The sequence below is a fragment of the Periplaneta americana genome, chromosome 16, assembly GCF_040183065.1.
Source record: "Periplaneta americana isolate PAMFEO1 chromosome 16, P.americana_PAMFEO1_priV1, whole genome shotgun sequence".
NCBI lineage: Eukaryota > Metazoa > Arthropoda > Insecta > Blattodea > Blattidae > Periplaneta > Periplaneta americana.
The window spans coordinates 160,892,684-160,906,736 of record NC_091132.1 but is presented as its reverse complement, the minus strand read 5'-3'; the positions used below and the strand labels follow the sequence as shown (position 1 = coordinate 160,906,736).

General features: G+C 34.1%; 2 protein-coding genes across 7 annotated transcripts in view; both read left to right on the top strand.

Annotated features, from left to right (window-relative positions):
- LOC138691651 (zinc finger protein 235-like) overlaps nt 1-14,053 on the top strand; it is a 146,244-nt gene that overhangs the window by 70,171 nt on the left and 62,020 nt on the right. The gene's annotated exons all lie outside the window — the stretch shown is intronic.
- LOC138691652 (zinc finger protein 235-like) overlaps nt 1-14,053 on the top strand; it is a 57,673-nt gene that overhangs the window by 24,993 nt on the left and 18,627 nt on the right. Inside the window, exons 1-4 of one of the 6 annotated variants that reach the window (XM_069813851.1) lie at nt 4,404-4,509; nt 8,056-8,153; nt 9,548-9,685; nt 10,009-10,088. In XM_069813851.1, coding sequence (XP_069669952.1) covers nt 8,061-8,153; nt 9,548-9,685; nt 10,009-10,088 — 311 coding nt within the window. In that variant the 5' untranslated portion in view covers nt 4,404-4,509; nt 8,056-8,060. Of the gene's footprint in view, nt 1-4,403; nt 4,510-8,055; nt 8,154-9,547; nt 9,686-10,008; nt 10,089-14,053 lie in introns of those variants that run through there. The other 5 variants (XM_069813852.1, XM_069813850.1, XM_069813855.1 and 2 more) reach the window with 5 other exon arrangements.

Below are 14,053 nucleotides of genomic sequence, written 5' to 3'. Positions count from 1 at the left end.
GGTACGCTTACACAAACGAGAAACATTACAAGAGCCATAATCTATCAACACGTGCGAGTAATACATAACGTTTTGATTGTTACGAAAATCTTACATCCCTTTCGTCAAGTTAATCTTCTGATCTGCAGTCGTTTCCACTCTAAAGTCGTCACATATCCGTACCTACGTCACATCCGCTATGAATCACGTATGGGTCAGAGATGGCGCTTTCTCGCAGCTTCGACTTTGGATCTAATGAGAGTTGGAACCAGTGACATATATCTCCCAGTAACAAAATCAGTGGATTGTAAGTTGCACCTCAGCGCTATTGTGGAAAGAATTGTCTGGATTCAGGTTGCTTACAACGACACGCACACTTACATACTGGGGAAATGTAATCCATTTGAGATATTATTATTATTATTTTATTATTATTATTATTATTATTATTATTATTATTATTATTATTATTATTATTATTATTATTATTATATTACACTGATATGCATTTAAAATCATTTCTGCTACAAATACTTGTTCTATTTAAATAACATGCTCTGAATCCGGATCTGTATTTGTATTTTCATTATCACGTTAGGTTTTTCTGTAATTTTGAAGATAAGAGTGGAACAGATGTGAAAATTGACAAATGTTTAAATAATACATCTAATACGATAATTTAACTATTATGATTGCGTTTAGGTACTGAAAATTGTTAGTTCCGGGCCTGTGTTCACATTTTCTTTGTCACGCCAGGATTTTCTTTAAACTTTGGAAATAAGGACGAAATATTCAAAATTTAAACAACAATATCTAAAAAAGTCAAATAATGTGCTGAATAATATTTTTAAAACTTATTGTAATGCCGTAATATAACATTGTAGATTATAAAATTATTTATGAACCCCTAGATTATTAATAAAAATATATTCCAGTAATGAAAATTATTCTATATATTTAATATAATAAAATTATATTATTTCCTATAAAGCAGTATTAAAAATTTTTTGGTCGGCGCAAATAGCACGTAACTGAAAAAAAAAATGAATTTTTCAAATGTGATTTTTTTAACTTACTCTTAACTAAATATAAGTATAATAATGAAATTAATGTATGTTGGTCAAAGTAAGACCATTTTCAATGTAACATAGAAGAAATTTTATCATTTCAAATATTAAAAAAGAAATACTTGACTTATGTGATGAGATACAACAGAAAAATGGACTTTTTTTTCCTTATGTCATTTTTCCCGACGACCAAAAAATTTTAAACCCCTTGAGACGTTCAAGATGTCGCACCAAAATACACCATTTTGATGCCCTTCGGGAGATCCCTCTTTATGCATCATCAATAATTCTCCAATATTGCTTCATTTCCTTTGTCCTGCTACCATATTTCAATGTATATCAAATATTAACGAAAATCGAATTTATCAATAAGGTAATCAATACATCTCTGCGATTGTTTCTCTGATTCATTACTTACTTCTGGAATTCTTCTCTTTTGCGGTGCACTTCAACAGGAAGTAATTATGTTGCACTAATGAAGATGCTCTCTGTTCACAAAATAAACACACATTTAAGGCTTATACTTAACAGTTTCAAGAAGTTCCACACGAATAAATATGGAAATTAAGTTTTTTTCTTTTAATTTTCCTAGCAATATTAAAAATATGGAATGTAAGTTTTTATTATTCATAACTTTTAATTAATTTGTTTTATAACATTTTAGTGATGCCATTATGTCTAAATTACCAGCTTTAACTTAATAATAATAATAAAATTTATCTAATTGTATACACTAATTTCAGTATTTATACGGTTTCATGAGCACGAAGGACATATTAATTGCAACTTTGTCCTGTATTTTACAGAATGTTTACTTTAACCCACATTACTCAGATTTGACATACACCACTTCTGCTCTGAACGGCTCAATTATGAAATTGCTTTACCTACGTTACTCTCAATGCTCTGGATATAGCAGCATAATCCAATATATACCAGACATTTACCTCCCGCTACAAGACAGCAATGTGGAGGATCTGTGGCTCATCATAGGCGTATTGAGACACTCCTAACTCTAAGAAAATCGATGTCAAAATATTATTATTCGTTACCTTGTTTTTCCCTGGACCCTCTTCTTCTGAAATAAATCAAAGGATTTTAGAAAATTATACTGTGAACTTTCTTATAAGAACAGACAGAAACGGTCAATTTCGTCCCCCAATGCACTATGCTCTGCTTCTACTGCTAATGGCAAACCTAAATTTGAGGTCAGAAAAATCTCCTTCCCCAGAAGTTGCATCCACTTCTGATTTACAGCCGAATGCAGCACACTATTTCGCCAAAACAATAGTAAAATTCAAGAGACATTTTATTAAAAGAAGTTTTTCTTTCGCCTAAACATCCATTCGGCACATTAATTGGAAGAGAGAGAGATGCAATTCAAGAGTGGCAATGCTATGGTAGTAACACGTCACTTTTTCTTTTTTTGCGGCATTTGTATATAGCCGTGGACGAATTGAGTAGAGTGGGAAAGGGAGACAAACTTAAAAATGCAATGGAGTTTGGGGCTGAGATAGACTGAATATGTAAACTCCAAGCCTGTTCGCCACTTGTCTCAGTGTGGTTTCACTGCTCCACTGAAAAAAATGTCTATAAAGGGAAACAGCCGAAAACAGACGTGACGCAATAATTACACAGAACAGAGGGGTGGGGAAGTCGTTAGAGAACCTGAGTTAAGGATCACAAGAAGAAACACCGGAAGATGTAAGTTTGCACATTGGAAAGGTACTTTTTCCCTTCACAGTGCCAGTGAAGTTGTTACTACTGATACAGTGGTACCTTTTGTTAATTGATCTTATTTATAGGTTTAAACACTATATTTTGGGTGAACGAATATAGAAGGATTCTCGCTTTGATGTTGAAGTATTTTAAAATGGAATGGCCCAGAAGCCACAAGTGCACTAAACATGTTGCTTTGCTAATTAACCCTTATAAAGTGTTGAGTAATATACGTATCCGTTACCTAACTCTCTGCATTGCTATGTACTCGTACAATATGCCTAATCGTTGAATTGATAGTAGCTAAAATATAGATCGGTCGTTAAAGTGTACAGGTTCACATATCCGGGATAAATGTTTAGTTAACGTACTCCAGTTACAGATGATCCCCTTATCGAATGCGTGATCGTCCAGGGAATAATTCGCTGAAGTTGATAAAGTGACGTATTAATGAATATACGATTGGAAAGATAGAATAAAGGATATAATATGCTAATATTCTGATAGATTATAGTCGCACAGAATAGTGCGAGAAAAGTTTAACTGAATGTTTCGCAACGAATTGGCTCTTAATTTAAAATGTGTCTACATCTGTAGACCTATCCAAATAGATAGATAAACACCACAAAGAATATTTTGCTCAGTTTTCCACTTACATTGCTTGTGGTATGGTTATGAGCGTACGTATATGGCTAGAATTATCGCCATGATAAACTTTAAACTTCCGCCCACATTTTACGAGCACCTGGTCAAACTCGAAATGGAGCCCTACAAAATGTAATAGCCAAAGTATCGCTCTCTGTAAAAGAAAATATCAGTTACGATTAGTGTAACTAATTTAGACAATTACGTATTTCTCTATTTAAATATTAATTTTTGTGCCCGCAAGTTGAAATTCCTAATCTTACTATTAATTGTGTTATTCTTTAGTATAAACAGAATTTTGAGAATGGGAATTGACACTTTTTTTCAATAAATTGAAGAGGAAGATTTGATTTCATCTCGTAGATGGTAATATGGAGGAACAGTATGTAAGAGATTGTCAAGTTCCCTGTGTAATCGAAATCGGTAATCATTTATATTATATCTCAATAAATATGTAGAGCGATCGGTAATTTCATAGAAACGATGGAAACGATGTTATCTTCACTTGAGTTATTTCCTACTATCGATATGCTAAGTCCACTTAGGTTTTACTTCGTAATATTTATTTTATTGGGTTATTTTACGACGCTGTATCAACATCTAGGTTGTTTAGTAAACTCGCTCATATGACAAGTGTGATGTTCGAAGACTGAGTCAAGACCGCCAGAAGAAACACCTGGATTTGTAAGTCTGAACTGTAAAAATCCCCTGTGCGAATAAAGTCTAGTAACAGAGTAATATATGAGGCTAAGCCAATTCATCTGTGTCGAAAATTGTTTGCAAAATCAACAGAATCTTTATGGGTAAAGAAATGTAAGTTCGTGGCCCATTTCTTATAGGGCTCATCCCGATATTTGTTTTAGAGTTTTAGGAGAACCTTAGGCAGGATGAATTTGTATACAAGTATTACCTATCCAGTACACTATGTTGATATTACGGCCATAAGTAATCCAGAAACCAATGTGTCACGGTCTTCTATGTTAATTGCTGTCAAGCTATCTAAATTACATTTTGTAAGAAATATACTAATATAAATTTGCCGTATAGGTCTTATTATTCTATACTAATATTGTCCTTCACCAGTGACAGCTGAAAACAGGTATGTAAATGTGATTGTTTCGATGACCTGTGGCCAACATAATATTGCATTGTATTCCACAAAGAGTTAGGAGGAAACGACATCCAAAAACTTTCCTGCATGCTTACAATCCATTGTGCTACGTCGGTTTGTCCTAGAGGAATGTATTTAATTCTTTGCATGTTACTGTAAAACAATAAGTGGGTTACAGGTACATATTTACATTTAAAACTTGTAATTAATTATTCCGTAAGGTTCAAATTTTTTTATTTCACGTATTGTCTTTGTATTACACTCTTACCAGTTAGAAATTTAGGATAAGTTTGTATTGTATGCAGGCTTTATTATTATTATTATTATTATTATTATTATTATTATTATTATTATTATTATTATTATTATTTTCAATGCTTTCCTTAAGAACGATAAATATTATTCCTGTTTGTTTCATATATTATAAAAATTATGTTTATAGCCATATCTATTTTCATTTGGGTACTTCTACAGAACTACACCAAAGAAGGTCCACTTTTGCCTTTAACAGTTGCGTTATTCGAATAGTATTTATCTGCTGTACGTAGTAACGATTCATGAATAGTCCCTGTAACTGCACATGCTGATGAGACCTGTAATAGTTAATGTTACGTTTTACTTAACAACGCTCGCAACTGCAGAAGTTATATCAGCGTCGCCGAATGTGCCGTCATTTTGTCTCGCCGAAGTCCCATTTAATGACACTTAAATGCCATAGACCTGGCCCGGGATGGAGCCCGCAACCTTGAGCACAGAAGGCCTGCGTTATACCAACTCGCCAACCAGGTCGACACGCCTGTAATTTTAGTAGGCCAATCTAGTAAAGTTTGCTGGAAATTTTCATGAGCATATTTCTGATCAGTGTGTTTTTGGGGGCCTGGACCGAACGGGCAGGAAAGCTTTTTTAGTGCCAGTAATAATAGAAATTATTGTCGAAGGACGTCGTATTTCGAAATAATTAACATTCACGTTTGTATGTAAATGGTGATCTATTCTTTCGTGACGCCTTCTGTGGACAATATGGCGGCGATACAACCATTCATTACTACGCATAAGTATATGGTTTGTGCCTAATCCGCGGAAAATGTTATGTTCTTAGAAGTTTAGATCACGGGCTTTGTTATTTACACTATTCGTATTAAAGGAAAAAAAAATGTGCCTCCATTGATTAAGTTCTTCTTCAAAATGAGGTTAATTTGATTACGTAAACAGTGGTGCATAACAGGGACAAATAAAAAAATTATGATCCTACATAATCCTCTGTGTATTTATATTTGTTTGGAGTGATTTGTAATTTACTTATGTTAGAAACATTTTAAAGCAATTATCTCAGCACAAAAAATGGATACTCTCGTCATCAAATGATCGTATTTTTGTTATCTTGATGCATAATAATTAAACAAGTGAAAAGAATTATGTTTGCACTAAGGTGTATATTCTCTGGACCGAAATTATCACATTTTAGTAATTAAAATATACTTACTAATAAAAAAACATGTTACACGAATTATCCTTGGGCCAAAAATGGATGCTACGTGGACCAAATGATCATACTGTAATTTTCTAATTGTTTGTACAGTTTCATCTGGCATTTCATGAAGTTGTTACTACTGATACAGTGGTACCTTTTGTTAATTGATCTTATTTATAGGTTAAACACTATATTTTGGGTGAACGAATATAGAAGGATTCTCGCTTTGATGTTGAAGTATTTTAACATGGAATGGCCCAGAAGCCACAAGTCGTACTAAACATGTTGCTTTGCTAATTAACCCTTATAAAGTGCTGAGTAATATACGTATCCGTTACCTAACTCTCTGCATTGCTATGCACTCGTACAATACGCCTAATCGTTGAATTGATAGTAGCTAAAATATAGATCGGTCGTTAAAGTGTACAGGTTCACATATCTGGGATAAATGTTTAGTTAACGTTCTCCAGTTACAGATGATCCCCTTATCGAATGCGTGATCGTCCAGGATATAATTCGCTGAAGTTGAGAAAGTGACGTATTAATGAATATACGATTGGAAAGATAGAATAAAGGATATAATATGCTAATATTCTGATAGATTATAGTCGCACAGAATAGTGCGAGAAAAGTATAACTGAATGTTTCGCAACGAATTGGCTCTTAATTAAAATGTGTCTACATCTGTAGACCTATCCAAATAGATAGATAAACACCACAAATAATATTTTGCTCAGTTTTCCACTTACATTGCTTGTGGTATGGTTATGAGCGTACGTATATGGCTAGAATTATCGCCATGATAAACTTTAAACTTCCGCCCACATTTTACGAGCACCTGGTCAAACTCGAAATGGAGCTCTACAAAATGTAATAGCCAAAGTATCGCTCTCTGTAAAAGAAAATATCAGTTACGATTAGTGTAACTAATTTAGACAATTACGCATTTCTCTATTTAAATATTAATTTTTGTGCCCGCAAGTTGAAATTCCTAACCTTACTATTAATTGTGTTATTCTTTAGTATAAACAGAATTTTGAGAATGGGAATTGACACTTTTTTTCAATACATTGAAGAGGAAGATTTGATTTCCTCTCGTAGATGGTAATATGGAGGAACAGTATGTAAGAGATTGTCAAGTTCCCTGTGTAATCGAAATCGGTAATCATTTATATTATATCTCAATAAATATGTAGAGCGATCGGTAATTTCATAGAAACGATGGAAACGATGTTATCTTCACTTGAGTTATTTCCTACTATCGATATGCGAAATCCACTTAGGTTTTACTTCGTAAGATTTATTTTATTCTTATTTTATTTATTTTATTGGGTTATTTTACGACGCTGTATCAACATCTAGGTTATTTAGCATCTGAATGATATGAAGGTGATAATGCTGGTGAAATGAGTCCGGGGTCCAGCACCGGAAGTTACCCAGCATTTGCTCGTATTGGGTCTCTATTTTCACGACACATACCTGTCATTACCATTTCTATCTCTTACTTGTTATACTCATATAATATATATGTCGTAACCTCTATCCCACCTAACATAGCTAATTCATACACCTCGCTCACTTTGCTATTTACATCACTTCACTAATTAATTTAATACCTTTACACTATATTCTTACAATTTACATAATTTACTTATATTCCATTGTTCTACACTGTCACTTTCATGTCCTTTGCTTTCTTTTTTCACCTCGTCTATTTCCTACTTTCTCGTCCGACACTATTTAGTAGACATCTGCATTTTGTTGAAAACGTCCGAACGGATCCAGTGGAACAAATCATATGTAGAACTTAGAGACAAACAATATCGTGAAATCATCGACTTTATTTGTTAGACAACCACTGTATCTTATTCCTAGTATCACATGCTCATCTGTGCTGATGTACACATTCGTTTGTATTTTTGTGTTAACTTTTGTGTATTGTGGCGCGCACAGAAATACACACACTGCGCAGATGTGGACTTATTATTGCCAAGCTAGTAAGCCTATCTCCGTATTTCATATTCTGCAATTATTAACTTATGTTACCTAATTTCCATTTTCAGTCGTAATGGACGTGATCAAGATGGAACCTGGGTCTGACCCAATGTGTATACAGACAAGTGGTATCGCAGATATAGAAGAGAAGAAGCCTTTATCTCAGGTATATTGAGAGCAATTACTATGTGTTTTCTGCACGACCGTGCCGAAATGTAGTATTTATACACCTGGTAGCAGCTCTTTAATGGACCTCATTAAAGTACAGGTGTTCCACCAGTCAGAAAATAGCATTGTAGCAATATGAAAGCGCAAGTATCGATTATTCTCGGATATTCAATCGAAAGAGAACTAGCGAAACGTCACGGGGGCTGGAAATCCAATACTGTCGGTGGAGGTTATGTTGAAGAATCGATCCAAAATAAAATTGAAATCTCAAATACAATATTAAACTCAGTCGAAGAAAACAACACACAAATTAACATAAATTCACCGTCATCTTCCAGCCTTTCCAGCATATTCCCGCAAATTCATATCACCAATTGCACAATAAATCACCATTTGAAATCAAGTCAGTTCTGTTACTATACTAATTAGCGTTAATTGTAAATAATATTCAAATAAATTCATTTTGTTATCTCGTTTTTCAATGTCTAATTTAATTTCAATGTTGTATCAAGATTAATGTTTATTTTATTCCCTAGATTATATCAAGGTCAATGTGGACATTTGTTTCTCGGAAAAAGTCAATACTTTCGTGTCTGCGCATATCTCTCAATTTACGAGGTATTGCACAAGGTCAGTTCCACTCCTATTTCAAATAAGAATAACGTAAATACTTCTGAATAATTGCAAGTTAGTAGAAATATGGTCGAGCATAAAAAGTCGTATGAAACTTGAGTGTAATGGTAATTAAGACGCTCGTATGAAAATTATGAAACTCACTTGCGCTCGTTTCATAAACATACTCGCGTCTTAATTCCTACCATTATAGGCTCGTTGCATAATGGACTATTCTAAATGCGTCATTTATAACTACGGAGCGCATTCCTTTGTAATTGTTCTTTCTCCACGAGATGAAACACAACTAAAAAAGTTGAAATTTGTGAATGTGAAGTTACAAACGGAATTTTATTTCACATAAAAAACACATACTCACAAAATTGTGTGAATACTTACATTCAGGACATATATTACAAATACAAAAACCTTGAAGTTTCTTTTACTTGCATGGACTTTTGATAGAACATTTATATAACATATAACTGAATCAATAATAGGTTATTTAGAATGACATTAACCTTTATAATTTTTTGTGGATCCTTCTGATCATACCGGCAACAAAATATCATACAATAAATATATTCTTTTACTCGTATATGTTGCGCTACAACGTTTTTCAGCTAAATTATTTTAATGTTGGTTTTGGAATAGGTACATGTGCGTTTATTGATATCTGTATTAATAATAATAATGAGGACGGAATTTATAAATAGTCATGGGTTTTCATGGACAACTTTTATACTGTTTTGTCTAATTATTTTGTTCTTTATGTTGCAGGAAGAAAATTTATTAGATTTGGACGTCACTAAAATAAAAACTGACTATATAGACCACGGATATGACATGAAATCGGAGATAGTATTTGAGGAATCTGCAGTGCCAATTGACTTTCCCATGCTGAAGAGTGAAGCTGAGGTGAGTGCAGTTTATGAAGTGTGTTGGTCGGTAGTTCTCTTTCTGTTACTTTCTGGCTGATGTAGCTGCTACAGTCATCCTAGTGATAATTTTTACCCTGTCCAATTTTTTAGTTAATTGTTTTACTAGCACTGTTTAGTTCATTTGAATCATGTACCGTACTTGCTGGTAATCCATTAGTGTCAAAATGGATGCCCACATCCTTCACAAAATATTTCCGTTACTGTCTTTGCTTTAAAGATTGGATGAGTTGTACATTTTTACTGCCTGATTTTCATGTATTATTGTGCTCTGTGTCTGTTTTACGTAATCTTCTCCTACAGGAAGGGTTTTGTGAGTTGGATGAAGTGAAGGAGGTCAAACTGGAAGTAACAGCAGAAGAGAATGAAGTCTCAACTGAGAGGTGAGTGTAATATACGAGTCCCTAGTTTGTTGTTGGTTTTACTGCTTTATTTAAGTAATGACAACATAAACATATTTATAACCTCAAACTGATTTTTGTTTATATGAAAACTCCATTTTACTTTGCAAATATAAATGACATGAATGATAAAATATTCCACCCGCCCTACTGCTACTTTACCTCTCCTACAACTGCCAACTAGTGGAGCTGATGTTGCTGCTGTCAGAGAAAATACCAAGGCATAGACCTGCCTTCAACTTTTCACATTTAATGGAGAACAGTTCACTGATCATTTTCATTGACTAATGGAATGTACTCAGGAAATATAGTTCCTGTTGTTTTCTCAGGTCTGATCCGGCAGTTCTAGTAGGCTTTTGTGTATAGCTTTGAAGGAAGCGAGTCCTACTTCTCTGCAGCATGTCCATCACAGATCCTGAGTTCTAAAAAAGAAATGAAAAAATCTACGTGGATTTCAAATTTTGGATTTAGAAAATTAATATTATTACTATTACTATTATTATTATTATTATTATTATTATTATTATTATTATTATTATTATTATTATTATTATTATTATTACCGTAGTTGTTTATTTCATTGTATCACTGTCTTGGGCTTCTATTGTCCAGTGTCTGTTGTCCAGGACATAAATATTAATAATTACATGAAAAAATGTTATTACTATCATTATTGCTGTTATGATTATTATAATTGTGGAGCTCCGAAACAAAACCGGTTAAGTCCACAAATGATAAATTATCAGAAAAGACGAAAAACTTCTACCGCTTAAACTTGTGCATATAATAATTAAAAGAAGCCACTGTTGTAAAAAGGACTCTTTCTTGATAACAAAATGACTAGCGCTGAAAATCAGTTGCATCTAAATTAGGAATAATGGCAACTTGAAAAAAATTGTCGGATGGACTTAACTTGTTTTGTTCCATACTGATGGACAAAACGGTTTTAGAAACGGAAGCTAACGAAATACAAGTATGTACTTTAGAAAATCAAGTTTACTAAATCAAAATGAACTCATAACAGTAGATGTTACAGTGATCGTTAATAAATTAATGGTTCATCATTTGTGACTATTATGTTTAATCATCTTCACAAGCAAATCAAAACACAAAAGAAAGTGTTATATCATTCAAAAACCTTCTTCCTTATCAAGACAATCACATCTTTCATTTTCCTTTTCATTTGTGTCGTTTTTCTGTTAATTAACAATGTTTGGGTAAAACGGTAGTTTTGACATGTTCCTCCACTCATCTCTAAATCTTTGTTTCAACAAACAGTCCACATCAGCTTCTTTGCAGTTTCCACATTACCTGGGCGAAATGGTATGTTCAAGGTGTGAGTTACATCTTCCAAATGACAACCTCTCTTTAACAATGATTTCGAACATCTATGATGATCAAGTCGATATGACACATTCATTGCTACATTTACATTTGTTTTGCCTGCCTTTATTTTCTTCATCAGATGTATCGTTTTCATAGTACTGATCCCTTCCAGCTTATGAACTTTGGAGGTAAATGCCTTGAAGTCTTGAACTATCTAATTTATCCCCGGAACGTAAACTTTGCCCACATTACGACAGAAATTGTGGTAGTCTTCATGCATAAATATTTCAGAGTGCCTTCGCAATGCTTTTTCTATTATGTCAAACGCCCTGTCAGTTGAAAGGATATGAATGGCCTTGACCAGGAAAAATCATACGTATGTCTTTCAGAGATTGCGGTGATTTTTTCAGAAACCACCACTAGAGAGCATGTACAAGAATGGAATTTCGATTTTGGCCTCCACAACCGTCTGGAACTAGCCTTTCAGTGGAGACAGCTTCATCACAATTCTGTCTGCTAAGAAAATTTGTAAAGCCGAAGCTACTTCTTTTTGTCCTCGGCTTGCCTGATTTTCAGTTCAGCAGTAAAAGTTACGGGATTTGTTCACAACATCTGTAATACAAAATGCGTAGAAACTAATCTGTGTAACATAAAAGCCTCACTTATTGGTAGTTTCGACCACGGCTGAACCTGTTGTAAATCGAAACAAATTATGTCAGAATTTTGTGGAGTTTCTTTCAACATTTTGTAGAATTTCTTTACTATGGTTTTGTGGACGATGAGTGCAGCACGAGTTTCTTCCTTTTTCTTACTGCTGACGGAGGATTGCACTTCATCATGCATTCTTGCACAATATCTACATGTGTCGGTAGCAGGTGTTCCAAACCCAAACTTGAATTCAGTGGAAAAAATGTTGTAAAAGAACCACTATTTTACTTTCAAAGAGTCTAACACTGGAATTATTAATTTTGTGTAGTTTGCTTATACTGAGATTTGAAAGAAGGTACAATCTCTTACTTTTTCCGCGAGAGTAATGCCTTTCACACGCTTTCAAGTTTTGTCCTACGATAGTAACCTCATCTTTCCACGCAAGCTTTGAGTTCATTGACCAATGTGCTACCTAGATCGGAAATAATATTTTTGAGATGCTTACGAATGCATAAATTATTATGTATGCTATCGTGAACATGATTACTACATTCAAAAACCCTCTTACGATATATTTTACAATAAGACTGTTCAATTGTCCGAAATCCTGTTTTCGTTGACGTCGCCTCTTCGTGGATGAAACAGACATCAATGAAGCTAGAAGCCAGTCTTGTTCCACTTTGTTGTGATGTGCGTGAACCCTTTTTCTGGTCTTTATAGAACTATATGCGGGGATCGAACAGCATTTGAAGCGCCCTTCCTTGTGACTACCAGGAGGTTCAAATTTAATGGGACCATGATCCTTATCATTATAATATCTATAATCTTTTCGCTGTAAGAAAAATCCTAATGTAAACAATAGCACGTGACTGAACTGAGGCTTCATTGGCCACTGTTTGGCGCCATAGATTCTCAGTACGTGTTCCCGCCTACTGTTGTACATTCTGTTTCATGTTAAGCATTTCCCGTTACTCATCAAGTAAACCTAACCTCACTGCTATGCATTCGTTTGCTTAGGAAACTTACTTTATAATTACTGTAATTATTTTAAACTTTGGTGTAAGGCCAATCGCTGCCGGACAAAGGAGTTATTCCTTCCAAATCAGAGTCGTCAGATCTATCGTCGGCAGGATTTATGACGAGACGGTCCACAACAGCGTCAGTTATCCCTTCCAGCTGGAACGTACGGTCTGATTAACTTGCTCTGAATGGATAACGTTGGATTCAACTCACTTAACTTATGGGTATTATATACATTTAAGACTATTTGTTTTCCTCTGCTTATGAGAGGGTTTCCACTCATGTTTAATAACCACACACACCGAGAATGCAGAAGCCATTCTACGTGAACTACAAGCTCAAGTGACGCCAGCTTGTTACAAGAACAGACTACCTCAGTGTTACGGTTGGTATTCATCCGTGTTCATAGTACATAACAAAATATAAAAGGAACTTTTCTTTTACATAGCGTTTTACATATGAGTGAAGTTATTTGTTTCATTGTATTTAACAACTAGATTTCAATTTTTTATTTTCAAATAATACAAGATTATAGTTTCCAAATACGGACTATATTTTCTTGCGTCATGTGAGTGTTTCGACTGGGAGCCTATCATGGGTGTGCCAGCAACGTGCTTATGTTTACATTAGGATTTTTCTTACAGCGAAAACAGTATAGAATGAATTGTGGAGTCGTATATCCATGACATTTTTACGAACTCTTTAACTCAGGACTACATTATTTTAATTTAATTTACAGTGGAGATGTAATTTAATATCGTACCTGGCTTCATATTCTTCCATTTGCCTTGTCGCCGTCATTCTTTTCCTCTTTCTGGACCCTGAAGATCCCTCTAAGACAGACAATACTCTCCATAGTACCTACTATTAGAACACTATTGCGAGACTGGTTTATTTTCTACGAATACAATTTTATTCTCCTGCTTAAATTATTAAAAATGTGTAATTTATAC